This window comes from Vigna radiata, chromosome 1, assembly GCF_000741045.1.
Source record: "Vigna radiata var. radiata cultivar VC1973A chromosome 1, Vradiata_ver6, whole genome shotgun sequence".
Lineage (NCBI taxonomy): Eukaryota > Viridiplantae > Streptophyta > Magnoliopsida > Fabales > Fabaceae > Vigna > Vigna radiata.
Window position 1 is genome coordinate 20,969,999 of NC_028351.1, and position 18,567 is coordinate 20,988,565.

The window sequence follows — 18,567 nt, forward strand, 5'->3', positions numbered from 1 at the left end:
AAACCTATCTGAAATTCCATTCGTCTTACACTCCATAGTTATCTGAAATGCATCGTTTTGAAAACAGGACCGTGAAATCAGTCTCCTATAAGATAAATTTTTTTTTGGGAAGTTGCATGGTGCACACAGGACGTAGTTAACCAAAAAAATAAGACAAAACTGGAGATTGTGACTAATCCTCTTAAGCCGCCAAAACCAAGGCCACTAAAACTATACCATGAATACATTTCTCTGCAGTCGTCGCATTTATAGTAATGCAGTAGTGATACCCACTAATTCCCATGAAAACATAAAATAAAAACAAACTGAAGATTAGTTCCATTATAAATAATCCTGCACTTGAAATTTATGGAGATCTCCACAGCAAACCATGTACAGGTGAGTCCATTACATGAACTGAGCTTCTTGTCAGTGGATTCTCATCCCCTTGATCTGGACGTTCACTTTGACCTTGTATGCCGTTCTGACTCAAGGACCGACAATTACCTGAAATCGTCAGTTTTTTCTTGGATGGTTTTTATTATCATATTCAACTCAAGATCTTCTCTTTTTGCTTGATTTATGGTTGTGATTATCTTTACTGCGCTTTTTGTCACTCTTGCCACTTTCCTTCACCTTTTCAGGCTTCACTGCACTCCTACTTGATTTTACGCTAATAAGACCACCGGTGGGTATCTTTCCATCATTATTTTGTAAAACAGTCTGAAAGCCAGAGTCTCCATCGTCAATGGCATACTGCTGGAACAATTCAGGAGTAAAGAGTGATTCTGCTTTTGATTTCATGTCATCCTGTCCAATGACAAACATGTAACATGATTTGAGCCACCAAAACAGGAGGTGAAAAAGCAAAGATGGGATTTGGAGTAGTGATCTACAACAAAAGAAAACAAAAAAGATGAACACATACCTCGACTTGTTTAGCTGCATTGTTCAGATCTTCGTCCAGAGAGACACTGTGAGGTTCCATGACAATCTATGGACAAAACAGAACATAAACCAAAAAAGAATGGTGCAAGATTAGTGAATGTTAAAAAGGAGGCACGAACTAGAATTTGTTTTCCTACACACAGCAGCAGAATTATAAAGTCACTAACCAAAATCTTGTGTGGATTTTAGTGAAAGCACCATGTCATGGAATTCAAAATTTAAATTGTCATCAAGAAACTTACTTCTTTCAGTCTTGGCAAGGTTGATTCAATCTCCTTGGATGCACGGCCATCTAGATATTTGTAGAACTTCTTCATAACCTTTATAAATAGAGACAATATTGTTTGCCTTTCCAAATTTGTTTGTCCCTGTTAAACAAAAGAGATATATATAAGAGAATGTGATTCCATCTTATTGAGAAGCGCCCCAGTGAGGGTAGAACCCGAAACAGGAAAACTCAAACCTCAACAAAATCGAACAATAAATTTTAGATTGACTCGTTGATTTTGTATCATTATAAACTGACCGACGTACGCTAAATTTCAAAAGATGACTAAGCATACTTCAGAAAAATTCAACACATGATCCATGTCACTGACCTTACCCGGTGAGATAAGGTTTTTGTTGGGTAAATTTCACGGTAGAATTTGAATTTAATTTATACGCACGTTGTTAAACCTTTTTGCATAGACATTCAACAATAATTCATCCTATTCATTTATATAACGTGGCGGCAAAAGACATCATACTTGATGCCTTTATAAAAAAAATTACACCAACACTGCATATAAATTAACTAATTAGGATTCAACTTTTAGATTGTCCTTTATTGCTTTGACGTACAAGACATCAAGTGATAACCAGTCATCCGAGTGTGTGATATTTTCAACTGAACAAATTATTAAGTCGATAAACAGACCTCAATGTATGAAATGTTCTGATTCTGCAGACCAATGCAGAGTAACACGGAAGCTTGAGCATAGGACAATGTAACTGGGAACTTTTGTTGGAAGTACAGACGTGTAAGGGTTGGCACCAAATCTAGGATCTGTCAAAGAGAAAAGGGGTCAAGATCAAACTTAAAAACGATCCAAATTTCTTAAACAGATATTCAAATTATGTTATTTCAATGATCTAGGTTTGGAATAGTTATATCACAACTTCAGCATTTGGGTTTACATCAGTCACCAACCATTTTGAATATCATTTAATTTGGTCATCACAATTCTCACATATTGATGATTGATGATCTTACATATCACGCAAGCTCACATTAATCCAGTTTATCCAATAAAAAAATCATACTCACTTCCACAATTACAATTGGTAAAAATATATTTATTTGTATTTAGCATTTTAAGTACACATTGAATCTTTATGCAGGCAAAAAAATCTAGGGCTTATTTTTGGTGGAGGTGGGTAGGAGCAAGATGGGCTTTTGCTTTGAAAATCGAAAAAAGCAATGAATAACCGTTTAGGATTTTACCAAGTGAGAACCATAAGGAGTTGAAGAACAACAGTTTTCAATAACCAGAAAAGCATTAGACATGTCATCATCAAGAAACCATTCAGAAAACTGATCAGAGTATCATTATCCAACACTCGAGCTCTTACCAGATGAAAGTCAGCAAGGTTGTCAACATAAGCCTCCAAACGCTTCATATCATGTGGTGATAAATATTCTCCGATTGACTGCAGATATTTTTCAGATGCGATTTCCTTAGGGTCTTGGTCCTTGAAATTGATTTTTGGATCTATTATGCTGGATAAATTATCGTTATAATAAGTATTTAGAAAATTAAATATATAAATCAGGGATGCTTATCCTACAGTGTTCAAGAAAGTCTAATGGACAGAGAATGACTCCCAATAGAAAGATTCCAAAAACTTAATAACAACTTTGGAAACAATTGATATTTATTTAACAACTTGAAAGAGAATGTAGTGAAAAAAAAAAAAAAATCACTGCATCTTTGATAACTTTTTCCTATTACCTTTTCGTGTTAATTTCCCTTAATAGTATTTTCCGCTTAACCTTCGCAAAGGTAAGAGCTTGTGTGCAAAAGACGTTGAAATATCAAGTTCCTTTTCCTTTCAAGTCTTTTGTTTGTCTAAGATAATATTTTTCTTTTCATTTACCAATACTTCTTTTATCAAAATGAACAAATAAGGTTGTCGAAAATCTTATTCGTCATATGATCTAATTAATTATCAATAATACATATCCTTAGTTCGTTAGAATTCAATGAACAGCAAAATATCAACATACATCTAAGAATTTAGAACAGTGAACCACTAAACTCTTGATCCTAACCTCAAAGCAAGCTTGTATTCCATGCCACGAAAGGTCGAAGCAAGAAGTTTAGTAAATCTTTGTCTAAAATCTGCAAGTGGCAAACTAAATCATCAATCATTAACAAAAATGGATTATAATATCAAAGACATACATCATAACAGGAAAGGAAGAGAAACCCACCTTGGTAAAATGGACCAAAGAAACCCAACGGATTTGATCCATCAGCTTCAATTTCATCGTTGTTCAAGGGTCTTAGGATCATGCACGAGTGCTCACCAGTAATAGTATTCTATGAAGTTGAACAAACACGTTAATAACTTATAAATATAAATTCAGTATTATTTACAAATTCATAAAAAGTAAAGCTTAACTGGAATCTGGCCAATGTAGAAAGGAGCAAATTTATGTTTCCTCCAAAAGCGAAACAGGTCCAAAGTTAGCCCAAAGGAGACACCAATGTAGTGGAGCTTTTCTGGCCGCCTTTCACGCAGATGTACAAGCAAATGAGGTAGATCTGTTCTAGGTTTTATATTTTCTTCAAGTAGTGAAACCTGAATCCATATTCCATAGTGGTATCATGAAAAAACTAAAGTGTATTTGAAAAAGATAAGCATAAAAATGGAGTTAAAAGGGACATAAAATAACAAATCAAATATACTCTTGCTCAAACTGCACTATGACTGTATTCAAATTATTCAATCAATAATATCTAAGAGCTAAAAGAAACTAGTTAATAAAGTGCTAACATTTGACGGTAAGGAACTGTCCAAAAATAATGTCTTTATTTATGAAATGAAAATGTTGCAACTGAAAGAAGCAAGAAAATTGATGCCTTTCTTTGGAAAAAAAAAACAATAGCAGGTACAATCGAAATATACATTCCAAGAGAGACATCATAAATGGTAGAAACAAGAAATTAGCTCCATAACATGAAATATTAGACACTTCATTAGTTTATAGAGACAGGACGAAATAACAACAGTCGTCAAATCACTTAATTATGAAGTGAAAGAGAATATATTATCCCACAAAAATAAAAACTTATTTACAATAGCTGGCCAGTATATGGGATGGGTGGTTGAAATCTCGAATAAAGCAGCACAAAATCACACACGACCCAAACAAATTCCATGCTACCATATTACTGAATCATGAGGGCGAGCCTAGGTAAAACAAATAAAGCTGTTGTATATCGAGACTTGGCCACAAGTTTTGGCTGCAAAAGCAGCTTCTCCAATCACTACCCTATACATCAAATTGGTGGTCACCTGGTATTTTGCCTTTGTGAACAGGGAATTCTTTTTATTTTGTTAGGAACTGAGTTAATTCAAAGAACTGATTCACCAAACTTCACTGCTATGCTGAATCTAAAAGAGATTATGGAAAGCTAGGAAATCACTTGAAAGCATTATCTGTTTATCCACAAATTAAGATTTAAAGTTAAAAATTCAATCTATAGGGAATTAATATATTTTCCATAGCTCAGATGATAGGTAATCCTCCCAACGGAGATTATCTGGGGTCTCGGTGATTGTCAAAGTGTTTGGATAGATGTTGTATTTGGTTGGCTCACGTTCCAAAGTTTCAACTACCGAGAAGCAACAAATGTATCCTAGAAATAAATGTGGGTTCATGCACTCTGTCCTCCAGCCCAGTTAAAAGGTTATGGTCTCTTGATCCTTCTTACGAAATTTCATGAAAATCTTACAATTCATAACACATTTGTTAAATTGGAGAATCATGTCTTCATAAAACTACTTGGAATTCCAAAGCTCCTCTAAGGTTATCTTTTTTGGACATTTTCTTAATCTATAATCTATATAACAAATAGTATTCTCATCTGGTGTACACAATTTATTTTACTGCTTTACCCTTCAGTATGTATTTATTCTGCAATAATACTGCAAAGATTTTATCTTTCACCTGCCCAGAGGAACTTTCACCGCCACAAACTAAGTTACTATATTAAGCTTTTATCCCATTTTGTACAAAATAACCACACTATTTTCTCTATCTGCGACGGAGATGGGTTTTCACCAAACTCAATGCACCTCATGCATTCAGGTTTATCTCCTCTTTCTCTCTTCTATCTTTATAATGTACTCTTTTCCAACATGAGGATTTCGAACATAGACTCTACTTTCATGACACGAAACTTTCCAATTTGCCAGACTAACTCCTATAAGCAACAATTACTTCTCTCTACCTTTTTCTTTTGCATTTCTACTAATAAGAGGACCATACACTTTTTGCTGTTTATTTTCTGAAACCGTATTATTTTTATTTTTAGTGATATAATAAAAATATGGTTACGCAGGTGCTACAATGCCTGTATTTCTACTAGTGTAATTAATACCCATGACATTTTTCTAAAATTTTCATCTTTTCTAGTTGAATCACGATCCTGCCAGAGCCAATCAGCTAGACAGTAAAAGGAATCCTAGATAGTTCCAATACCACTGGCATACTTAACCTTCAGAGACTTCAATGAAGACAACTAATTCAACCAATTCAATAAGGGATTTTCAGTGGTAACATACTTTCTCTGCAGCTTCTGTAACTCTAACACGTGGAGTCTTCCCTTCATCTTCAACATCAATCTCAGAAATAGAAGTGAGTTGTCCTTCATAGTAACTGCAGACAGTGACAAAATGATTAATTGATGATGTTCTGCAAATTACATCTTGACACACATAAAAGACTAAAGACAAAATTACAATGTATCATGAAGCAAAGTTTTAATTTTGATATCATCTTAAAACTAGAACGAGAAAATACAAGATGCACTGAGAATATGCTGAATCACTATTATTATAAAAACTGATTACACGAGGGTTTGTACAGATCACTAACTAAGCAAGTGCTCCACCTAACTCAGCTGTTGTAACAGACTGAACAGCTGTCATAACTAACTAGGGCGTAGGTAAAGCTATCTGCAGGTCTATGATACACGTGTACACTGTAAAACAGAACCATTCACAAACAAGCCAAAACATTTCCTTGCCAGCCCTGTGCATGATACTCTCCCACCACCTTCGTGGGGGTGGGGTCTCAGGGGAGTGCACAAACCTTCCCCATAAACATAAAGGCTGTTTCTCAGCCTAGAACTTAAGATCACCATGTCCAAGGCATCATTCTTAGACTAGTAAACAGAGTGAGATGGAATCTTTTTGAGTAATCAGATCAAAACACACAGGAATATATTTTCACCAATACTGTATTATTTACAAAAATTAAAATCCTAAGAACAAGATAAAGCAACTCCTATATTAGAACCTAGTTTAGAGAAATAATTGACTATAAACATAAATAAGATACTAAATTAAAAACTTTTGACAAATTGAATGTTCACAGAACCTTCAGTAAAAAAAAAAATGAAAAAGCATAAAATGAACATTACTCGAATTTAAACAAGAAATCGGCCATGCACTCACCGAACTAAAAGTTCAACTGCTTGTGAACCATATCCAAGCTGAAATTAAGGAAAGATGTTACAACTTTGGAGGAATCTGGATTAAACATATGCCAGAACAGAGTATAAAACTTACCCTCATGGCACTTGGGTGTGTCGCTATGCGTACAATACGAGCACCTGAAAGTGAGGGGAAAACTGTGTCTCGGAATTGCTCACAGAATTTCCATGGTATTTGATCTCCAAAAGGTTGATGACCATCACTCAAACTTTGGATAGCTGACTTACGAGAAATCTGTCCCTCAAGGGAAACCTGTAAATCAAATTTATGGAAAATTCAAATCACAGAAAGACAACCAGAAGAGGGATAATAAGTGCAACCCTCTATAGTATAACCATAATTAATAACAAATTTAAAACAAACATGGGTAAAATTTAGTTGAACGAAGAAATCTTGCAACCAACAGAAAGTTGAAATACAGCAGCCCAATATTTTGTTTGAGTGTAATGATAAAGCATGAAGGTGAAAAGGAAAAAACAGAACTGATGCATATACAGAAACTTCACATATATGATTAAAAAACTGATACATTCTACCGAACATCAATATTTAAACAAAGAGAACCCAAAGCTTCAAGCATTATAAACCAATACAAGATAGAATCCCAGCCAAAGATTATATCAGTATCAAAATAACAGTTTCCACAGTGATAAATTCTTGTAGCTCCATAATTGGACATATAACAAGAAATAAATCAACAATTTCACTTATCATAACCAAGCAGCGGGAAAAGATAAGGTGAACTGGTATCAGAACACATTATAATGGCCAAGTGATAAGAAAAATGGAAATAAGAGGTTCTGTCAAAACACAGAAGGGAAGCCAAGCCATGAGAGCCAATGAGACAGGCCCAATGCAAAAATAGAGCAGAAAAATTGGTTGATCAAATATGCAAACCTGAATGACACACAGAATATCAGGAAGTTGATTCTTTGATTCATCAACAGGCCCTGTCATACAAATACTATTATAAGACTAATTCAAGTCATGTTAATTAAGACGAGGAACAAAAGAAGAATACATAGAAAGAAAATCAAGTTTACCAAGTAGTACAAATAAGTGGTGTGCTGGAGCATCTGCCATTAGTTGCAAATCATTGGGAGAATTCTTGTAATGAGACGCAACATATAAGGCCATCATTCGCTGCAATAATAAAATATTTTTAGAACAGAATTTAAACACGTGAAAATATCAACCACAAGCCACCCTACAAAGTCAGATATCTGATTTTACCTGCAAAAATAATTCACTATCTCTGTGGTAAGAGAAAAGAGTATCCCGATTAACATAGTATAAATCACACTCACTGGGTGGTGGTAACCTGTTTTCAGGAGAAAAACAGTAAATGGAGATTGACAAAATGGTCTCACTTTCAAAGGAAATATGAAATGTGCTTTGATCTAACCTGCTAAGATTAGGGATGGCATTTGAAACATCTAAGCAAAGTAGATTGTTAAGCCAGCTTTCAATGGGATCCCCAGAAGCATATCTTATGGATTCACTCAATTCTATTTTCTTAAAAAGACGACCTGATACATCAAGTCAACATTAATGCACATATACCTTGAAAAAGATATTAATCAGTGAAAACCAATTATCTCTATTCCACAATCAACTTAGATTGTTTTCATTAAAAAAACTAATGACGTGCACGATATTTATTTACATTTAAATTGAATTCTAAAAGCCTGAGGTGTAAGTACCAGTGTCCTTTGTGCTCTTAGTAGACACATGACTTCGCTCTTCCAATTGCTGCAAAAGTTTGAGCGACAAGGAGCGTCCAGTACCTTCATAACTTCCAATGAATTACCAAAAAGAGTCAGCAATTAAGCCATGTTATAAGTTAAGGTCCATTAACTGAGACATAAAATTGACTAATGAATGGATTGATAATTGTTTAGAAAAAATTGCATTCGATGGAATATTTCACCAAAAACAAACATTAGTCATACCCATTGACAGTAGAAGACAAAAAGACCAGATAAGGGCCCAACAAAGACTTCACCACTGGAAGTGGAATAGCGGCTGCTTCATCAACAACCAACAACTCAACTTGTGAAAGCTTTTCATGCTCATTTGGCAGTATATACTGAATGAAAAAAAAAATGAAGATGAAAAATAAGTCCAGAATTACATTTGATTGTTCCCTTAACAGTATTAATACAGAGGGATCAACGACTTTACCTGAATTGTCTGTCTGTGGTGCTTATAAATATTGATCCTTACAGTAGCTTTCTTGAACTCGGGATTCACACTTTTCACCACATCAAAATCTATATGTTCCTATTGTCAGTGGAAACAGTAGCCCTCTTAGAGTATATTTTGGAAAAGATTAAATTCTGATTAAAAAACATTATTTAAGAATAAAAGCTGGTATGTTTGGTAAGGCAACTTTAGTGTACTTCACTTTTTAAGCTCATGTACTGGGTGACCATGTTTTAAAATCAATTTTGTTCAGATAAATCAATCCAAATATGCACTACAGGTAATGATTTAGATGGGAAATGAGCCACAGAAATAAAAATAATAAATGCAAGTGATCACTTAATTACCAAAACTAACAGCCCAGTTGCCATCTTTGGAACTTATGCTTACTTAACAACCAAGTTGCCATCTTTAGAACTTTTGCAACTAAAATTCATACTAATTAACCAATAATAGTTGTAGCCATCAACAAGGGAGAAAACCAGTACCTTGTAGTCAAGAGCATCAAAACCTTTGCATATAAACTCAAACAAGGTTTTCAAATTTTCAGGGCTAGGCGCAGTCACAAAGATATTTGAATACCTACAGATAATTTTCTTGTAAGTTAATAAAAAATTTGTTGTAACTATCCAAATAAATATATCTATGTCTGATGGAACAGTACCCCACAGCTACAGCTCCAGCAATTGATAAACCAAGAGCAGCTGATTTCCCACGGCCACGAGCAGCCAATAAAGCAACAGTACTACGCAGTGTCTTGTCTAAAATTGCATCCAGAAATGTCACAACAGCCTTTCCCTGTATACAAAAATCATATAAAAACTTGCTCACATCCACCACCCAAAAACTAATTTCTTCGGTAAGAAGAAAATGAGTTAGTTAAGGTAAAACATTCGACCTGGTCCATCGTGCAACACTTCCTAATCAATGGACCAACAGGGAAATCTTCATTTAGTTGTTCTTTAAGGTTTTTCAGCTCCAGTTCTGCTTCTGAGAGTTCTTCAGAGTCCTGCAGCACCAATTCAGAGACTTACATATTAGTTATTGAAACCCACCAAAATTTAAAGAAACAACCATCAAGCTTGGATGCCAAGAAAGATAGAAGAATAAAAATCCTACAATATAGTTTAAATAGCTTTGGTAATATTACTTAAAAAATTGCATCCATACACTACAATTAAAAAAAAAAATAGGATATTTCAGATATCAAGACAACAAGACAAAAGTTTGGAAAATGTAAAAAAGTATGCAAAACTACACCACATAATAGAAAATAATAACTCCAAAATTTATTAGAATAATATTTTCAACAAGTAAGAATGTTATAGCATTCCAGTACAAAATTTACTATAAATAGTTTTCATTGTATTTGATATGCAAAAGGTTGTCAATAACAACTGATGCACTCCAAAAATTATGACGATAATGTTTTAAAAATAACACGAACCAAAATTTACTAAATGCAAAACTGCAAACCATCATTACAAATGAGGAATACTGCATCCCGAAGGAAGATCCATAATAAAAATTAATTAGTATTGTTGAAAGTATGTGGGGCCTAGATGTACTTTATACAGTATTGCACTGTATCCTTATCCTATAACTAGTAGTATATTAGTATTTAAATATCACACACACACACACATATACATACGTACACACATTTAGGGAGGCCGTGCTATACAGATCACCCTATTATATAATCACTTTCCCTAGTCTCTTCCATGTTCCATCTTCCTCCATGTACTATCACTCTCCACCACGTTTACAAGTACAAATATCTTCAATATTCACAGTTATCAAATGCTTCAAAACTATCACTAAGATTCCGAGGCATCTCTATCATATATTAAAAAGTATAACTTATATGAACTCTATCAGACAGATTCTTGAGGAAGAGAAGGACCTGTTTGCACCATAATCTTCACACAAAAAATCGATCAAGAAACATTGCAGGTTTAAACTAAGAATTAAAACAAGTGAGAATATTTAAAGAAAATAATTCTGTGTTTTGCACTTATGCTAACATTAAAAGAAAGTCCTTCATGCAATATATTGGATATCCCACATTAACCGGAGATATGGTCATATTAGAGTATATAAATATATGCAAATTAGAGTATATAAGTATATGCAAACTTTACTCTGCATATTGGTTTTATGAGGTTAAGTTACACTTAAAAGTTCACTTTTTAAAACAGTATCTGAGTTTATCAAGGACCTATCTTGATGAGGTTTGTTGAAACCAACTATGTTACCCAATTTCAGAGCTCTATTGGACCACTCACAAATATCTAGTCTCATGCTCAAAATATCTAATCCTCGACATGAGGAGTGTGTTGGAGGATCTAACTTCGACTAGAAATATGGGATCTCCAACACATCAAAACCCCAAACAATCCAGAAACCCCAATGAAAAAAAAAAAAGTGCAAAGAAATATTTTGTTTCATACATAATAATAGAAGTACCTCTTTGGCGGGAACGGGGGAAATAGACCTTATGTGAGATGAAATTGGTAAAACATTCAGTTCATCATCCATGACTACGCATGCCTTGCAAGATGCTAGAGACAATAAGAACCGTTCATTAAAGCGCCCAGCAGCCTCGGAGTGGGATTCAGTTCGAAATCTATCATGGACATCCTGCAAGCAGTGATCCACAAGGAAGCTGAATTTAATGAGAATTCTAACAGAAAAGCAGCATGGTAAGTACCCGCCTCACCTCCTTAACATACACTATATTTATTTTAGTGAAGCCCCAATCAAACATATAGGGTTATGCTATCTTTTTTTATCAGAAAATATTAGTTGTAAATATATTAGTTTTTGTTAATAAGTGCACCAACCCACGACCTATAATTGATTGATAAATTTTGGTTTGTTGCCGTCAAAAAATACTTCCATGCCAATTGAGAAGGTTGCAGATATATCAAGAAAATTATTACTAATCAGATAAAAGAATAGCATCAAATAATGACCGATATCCTCTTTTTAGTAAAAGGATAGGCATGAAGAGAGTGTAATGATTCATGAAAGCATATGAACTCCAATAAATGAAAATGCAGACAAGAACAAACAAAAATGAATATCCCAGATCTAAAGCCCTGGACAGGAATATCAGCAAAAGAAGGGAGTACAAATATAGCTTGAAAGAACACATATACTTAACCAAATGAATTGGAAATTTAAAAAGAAAAACTAGAATATCAAACTTATGAATCTACTTTCATACCATGACCATGGTGTACAGACTTGTCAGCGAGGATAGAGAGCGTAGCAGCAGAACAACCAACCCGCCTCCCTGCACTGTCTCCATTGTTCTTGCTAGGAGATTAGGTGTCAATGCCTCAAAATCCTAAAGAGAAAGATGATGCAAAAAAAAAAAAATCATTGTAGAGAAAGGAAAGAGAAAGACAGCTCAGAAAGAAAAACGGCAAAAGAAAATGAGCTACAAGGAAATATATGATACCTGAAGTACACACATTCCAAAGGTATTACCAAGAATTCTTTCCGACTCCTTATATAAACAATATGTTAATCCCCCACTTGCCACAAACAATTCAAATGAATCACCTTTATCTGGATCATATAGACCCCTCTGCATCAACTTTTTAATCTGCTTGCTGCGCTTTTTCTTGTGACTGCATTAGGACATTTATGATCAATCATCTTAATCAAGCTCAAAAAAAACCTCATTCAATAACAACTCTAACCAACCAAAACAGCAGCATATCAAAGTTTATTCACGCAAGACAGTTTCATTGATTGTATCCAGAACCTGCTCAGTTCTAGTTTGTCCTTGTAGCACCACAACACAGTCGGCCTGGACTTAATCTGCGCCTTGCTAAGCATGTAATGAAGATTGACAATCTGCATGCAGAAGAGTCACTGCAGTTAGCACTCAAATAAAGTTTCCAAAGGGTTCCAATCTTAGGAAGCCTATCACTATAAGGCTACAACAAAAAAGACCTGGTCACGAGACTTGTCACCAATGATGACGAACATGGACCTATGTCTTGTTCTAACGCCATTTTCAATTAGAGTTCTGATTCGTTCGTCCACTTTCTTCCTCATTTCCTTGCTACGAAATTTAAGTGCTCGCAAGTCACCACTTCTTCGCAACATACACAACAAAAATGACAGAAACAATAATGAATAATTGGTTAAACTAAAGATTTTCCGGAACTTCAAATTCCTTCTTTCATAATTGAAATTCGTAGTGCTAAATCGCAACAGCGTCAATACAAGTCAAACACAATAAAGGTCTCGACTGAAAAAGAAAAGAAAATGTTAAAGTACGAATTAATGAACAAAAATTGGGGAAAGTGGAACCTGGAGCAGAAGGACGGCTGCAAACTGAGGATTTTGAATTTGAATAAACCAAAAGAAAAAGAAGAAAGAGAAAAAATAAACTAGAAGTTATATATACTAGGGTTTACGGAGGGCTTAAGCATATACCCCCTCAAACTATCCTATGTAGTAAGAGAATTTATAACTGATGTTAATGTCAACACTTTTTTTTACAATAATAATTCAAATATTAATTATTAAAATAAATAATATTAATATTATGTTTATAAAAAATTATATTAATTAATATTTTAATATTATAATTATAAAGTAAAAAAGTTGTACCTTTTTATCAGAATAACAAGCATTTGATATAATGAATATATTTTATAAATGAATGAGATTGAGTAATATATAAGAATGAAAAAAATGAAAAATACATTAAAAAAACGTTATAAAAGGTAATATGTTATTATCTATATTATAATTTACATCTTTCTAAAAAATATCTGTGTAAATATATTTATAAAGATATTATTTTATATTAATGTTTACATTTATCTTTTGTTTCTTAATAATACAATCTTTTTTTTCTCTATAATTTGAGATTTTATTTTTATTTGTCAACATATTAATAAAAATAAAACTTTTATTTTGAAATTAGATCAGCCAATCAAATTAGTGAATCAATTACCTAATTGATTTAAACAAAAAATATTTGTATGCATAAATGATATAATGTTTTAAAAAATCAAAAAAGATAATAAATACTTTTTCTTAAAATATTTGATTATTTATTATAAAACAGTAATTTTATTATTTTGGTCCTTATATAAAAAAATATATGTATGTTTAATCCATATAAAGTAAATTTTACTATTTTTATTACCTACTTTAAATGATAATATAACATTCATAATGTTACTTCAATGTAACATATAACACGGAAAGAGGTAAGTATGATGTTTTATTTATATCATATCCCAAAGGCAAGGCAGTAAACTAGCAAGAAAAACAATAAAATAGGTATATTAGAGAAAGTATAGACATATTTAAGCTTTTTTAAAGTATTTGAGATAAAATTATAATTAAATGACACTGTAAAGATTACTAGTACATACTTAAAAATTAACATCATATTTTAAAATTTGACTTAAATATAACTTTTGTCCTCTATTTTGTTTTGTTGAATCCATAATTTTGGTATTTCTAAGTGTAAAATATTTAAAATTGGCAATGCAGTTGGATTTTTTAGTGAAAAAACCAAACTTTTATAATATCATCTCCCTCTGAATTTGTTCAGTAATACACTGTCAAGGAAAATGTAACTTTAACATCACTTTTTAAACAATTTCGAGAACGCATACGTAAGAGCTTGTGATTGGTCATTTTTTAATATTTTTTAAACATAAATTCAAATAAACTAATAAAATGATGATACGTATTACATTGCTATAAAAATTATCAAAAAGTATTGTCAAAATATCATCATTCCCAGTGTCAATGTGGTAACCATGGTAAGAATAATGACCAATTTAAGAATTTTGGATACAGTGTAAAGCAAATTGTAGACAGCACATTGATTATTGTATTTGGTTGAGTGAACAGATAACTCAATTTTATTTGTTCTATTTTATCTACTTTGACAAAAAAAATTCATAAATTTATGGTAGATCACTATGGCATCTACAAATAGAAAGTTAGTTAAAGAAGCAACTTAGGAGCCAGTACTTTCAGAATGCTTTATTTAGACATAATAGCTAATAAAACACACAAAACACTCACTTTTTTCTCATATGTTGTCGTTAATTATTCAATCCTGACACATGTTTTTACCTGCTAATGAACCTTTATTGACTAGTATGAACTCATCATTTATGTGGGCGTTTTGTATGATTTTGGTTATGGCTCTCTCCCACTTTCAAGGTGGTCAAGGAGAAGAAGCTCTATCAGATATTGGTGTCAATTGGGGTGCAATGGCTTCTCAACCTTTGTATCCTCCTGTTGTGGTGAATCTGTTGAAAGAAAATGGAATTAGTAGAATAAAGCTTTTTGATGCAGATCCTTGGACTGTTAGTGCTTTTTCTGGCTCAAACATTGAAGTCATGGTTGGAATTCCTAATGAAATGTTGAAGAAACTGTCTAAAGATAAAGATAATGCAGAAGATTGGGTTAAACATAATGTTAGCAAACAAGTTAAGGGAGGGGTCGACATCAGGTGTGTGCTTATATTATATAACTCCTTCACACAAAACTCTCATTCTTTATTTTCCTCAGTTAATTAATCAGGTTTCATTAATCATCTCAATCTTTACACTTCCATCAGATTACTCACAGAAACATGTTATTTCCAAGTGTATAGACTAAAACATAATGATATATCAAGCATTTTAATTACCAAGAACAACATATCACAACTTTAAGAGAATGTGTTTGATGCAGATATATATCTGTAGGAAATGAGCCATTCTTGAAAAGTTTCAATGGTTCGTATGTGGGGATTACACTTCCAGCTATGAAGAATGTTCAAAGGGCACTTAAAAAGGCTGGTCTTGGAGACAAAATCAAGGTAACATCAGCTTTAAATGCTGATGTTTATGAGTCTGCTACAGATAAACCATCTGATGGAAAATTCCGCAAAGACATTTATGATGTTATGGAACAAATAGTGTCATTTCTTGACGAAAACAAGTCACCCTTTCTTGTTAACATATATCCATTCCTTAGTCTATATCAGAATGATAATTTTCCAAAGGATTATGCATTCTTCGATGGTAATGCTAAGGGAACTGATGACAAAAATGTGCATTACAGCAACATGTTTGATGCAAACTTAGACACTCTTGTTTGGTCGCTGAAGAAAACTGGTCACCCTAATGTGACAATCGTTATAGGTGAAGTTGGATGGCCAACAGATGGTGATAAAAATGCCAATGGAGAAAATGCAAAAAGGTTCTACCAAGGGTTTCTTAAGAGAATGGCAAACAAAAAAGGGTCACCACTTCATCCAAAACCTATGATTACTTATCTGTTTTCTCTTACTGATGAGAATCAGAAAAGCATTGCACCAGGTGACTTTGAACGCCACTGGGGCATTTTTACATACGATGGGAAGCCAAAGTTTTCAATTGATTTTTCTGGCAAAGGACAAGATAAAAAGCCAATAGCAGCAAAAGGGGTTAGTTACCAAGAACACAAATGGTGTGTCCTTAAACAGGGAACCAAGCAGGGTGTGCAAGATGCATTAGCTTATGCTTGTTCAATGGGTGATTGCTCAAGCTTGGGTTTTGCTCGTTCTTGTGCAGATTTAACTTTAGCTGGTAATGTTTCATATGCTTTCAATCAGTACTTTCAAATAAACGATCAAAGTGTTGAGGCATGTGATTTCAATGGATTAGCAGAGATTGTACAAGATGACCCATCTAAAGGAAATTGTCGCTTTCCTATAGCACTTATGAGCAGTGCAAACATTCTTAAAGCAATGCAACATCTGAGGCTATATTTAATTGGATTTACCATCATTTTCACATTTTGTCTGTAGAAATTTTTTGGACTCGTAGTTGAAATGTTAAAGTTTATAGTAATGTTTATCGTTATCTTATTTAGACAAGAGATTAGTGATATTAGATTAAATGATGTAGATGTTACGGTATATTTAGTATGCATATATACTGTTGTCATGATTGAGACAATGTGATGAATGTTTGAATAATGTTTTTAGATTGTTTTTATGCAAAATTTTAGTATAAATTGAAAACAACTGATCAGATTTATAATTTAAGAGATTAGTTTCAATGTAGCTGGAAAATAACATGTTAATTGCATAAAAAAAAAGTACATTATACTTGTCTTACAACAAGAAATTAGGTGTGAAAAACGAGTTTAAATTCGTGAAAATAGGTTTAAGTTGGGTTTAATTGAAAAAAATAATTTTTTAATGAATTAAAATGAATTTGGTTTAATTCATTGATTAAATGAGTTTGAATCAAACTAAATTTCACGGATCCTTTTTATAATAAATTTTGAATATTTCTCTTTAACTTAATTACACTTTTCAACTGCAATAAATAATAAAGTTGAGCAAATTCACTCTAATTACTAATTTAATAATTTGTAGTGGATCAAGTAGAATTGTAAAGAATTTTACTTAAATTGAGTTAAAATCAATTGTTTTTACCTTATTTTATAGTGAGTCCACATATGTTAACTCACTTTTAAATTTTTCAATCGTTTATTTTTATTTTCCATGACTAAATTCAACTTCCTCCACCATTTTTAACTTGTCATCCCTCCAAACTTTATTATATTTTCATCACATCTTCAAGTTTCACCTAAGTTATTTTGTTTTTATATTTTTATTACACCTCTAATTCTTACCGTTATAAAGAAATCTGTATACCATATTACAGTTATAAAGAAAAGGTATATTTGAATTTTTAACCATTCTAGATATTTCTCAACAAAGAATAAATAATTTATAAATATATTTTTTTTTCAATTTAAACCTCGTTTTTTTATATGCTTAAAAATCTAAATATGAATCTAAATTTTTATATTAAAAAAATAAAAATGTTGAACAATGGATCTGATTTAAGTATTTGGATGAATTTTGATTACTAATTGTTAATTCTTTGGCAAGTGTACCAAATCGTTTTAAGTAATAAACCTGTAAGACCAGATATTGTATTCCAAGAGACTCGTATAAAACTTTACAATCGTATAATTACCTATCTAATTTAGACTAAAGAATAACTTCATTTAATGTGATTTTAGTGCAATAAAAATAAGCACAATGCATAAGTGGTAAATTGAACTTTTTGGGTTAAAACACTTGAAAATAGAATGTTTAAAGATTATTATGGAATGGAATTGTTGGAGAATGATTTTACCTACTACACTCTTATGCAAATGTACATTACCACTTCTTCATTTAAATGTTCATGTCAACCTACCAAAGTACTCAAACCCAATCCCTTGGTAGAGGGGGCCTAGACTTCCTCATTAAACTTTAATATCTTAGTAACCTAACAAGTTCATCTGCATTAAGAAATGAAGTTTAAGACAACTAAAGGTTCAAGCTCCATCCCTAGGTACACTTTCCTTTAGGTATTTAGTCCAATTCAAGGTTCACACAATATTTCCCAACATTAAGCAAACCAAATAATCATGCCATGGTTGATCAAGTAAAAAAAAAATTAAGCAAAGGAAATAAACACTAACAAATAACGAAAGAAGCTTGTATTCATTCAAAACAAGTGTATTTACAAGAGAGTTTCATAGTTACATTATTCCCCAACAAAATGAACTTAACTCTCTATTGTCATGGAGAGCTTGAGCTTACAATGGAAGAAAATGGAAGAGATGGAGACCCAAGGA

General features: G+C 32.7%; 2 protein-coding genes across 3 annotated transcripts; one reads left to right on the forward strand and one right to left on the reverse strand.

The window, feature by feature from the left end:
• Window positions 1-38: 38 nt before the first annotated feature.
• On the reverse strand, window positions 39-13,363 carry LOC106770438 (RNA cytidine acetyltransferase 1). Of its 2 annotated transcripts, none has more exons than XM_014656257.2 (27): window positions 13,234-13,363; window positions 12,871-13,012; window positions 12,680-12,771; window positions 12,371-12,542; window positions 12,134-12,256; window positions 11,371-11,544; window positions 9,800-9,910; window positions 9,566-9,699; window positions 9,390-9,483; window positions 8,881-8,979; window positions 8,649-8,785; window positions 8,400-8,491; window positions 8,102-8,225; window positions 7,930-8,017; window positions 7,740-7,839; window positions 7,594-7,646; window positions 6,772-6,948; window positions 6,658-6,695; window positions 5,764-5,857; window positions 3,595-3,774; window positions 3,404-3,512; window positions 3,242-3,311; window positions 2,542-2,689; window positions 1,847-1,975; window positions 1,170-1,295; window positions 908-973; window positions 39-789 (listed from the first exon to the last, which is right to left on the reverse strand). In XM_014656257.2, the coding sequence occupies exons 2-27, from the start codon at window positions 12,973-12,975 to the stop codon at window positions 535-537; spliced, it is 3,090 nt and encodes a 1,029-aa protein (XP_014511743.1). In that variant the 5' UTR covers window positions 12,976-13,012; window positions 13,234-13,363; the 3' UTR covers window positions 39-534. The 2 variants fall into 2 exon arrangements, with proteins under 2 accessions (XP_014511743.1, XP_014511738.1); XM_014656252.2 differs by having other exon boundaries at window positions 12,871-13,015.
• Window positions 13,364-15,053: 1,690 nt separating this feature from the next.
• Window positions 15,054-16,732, forward strand: LOC106759115 (glucan endo-1,3-beta-glucosidase 6-like). The gene is made up of 2 exons (XM_014642124.1): window positions 15,054-15,409; window positions 15,634-16,732. Exons 1-2 carry the CDS (start codon window positions 15,054-15,056, stop codon window positions 16,730-16,732), a joined length of 1,455 nt encoding a protein of 484 aa, XP_014497610.1.
• The last annotated feature ends 1,835 nt before the right edge of the window (window positions 16,733-18,567 follow it).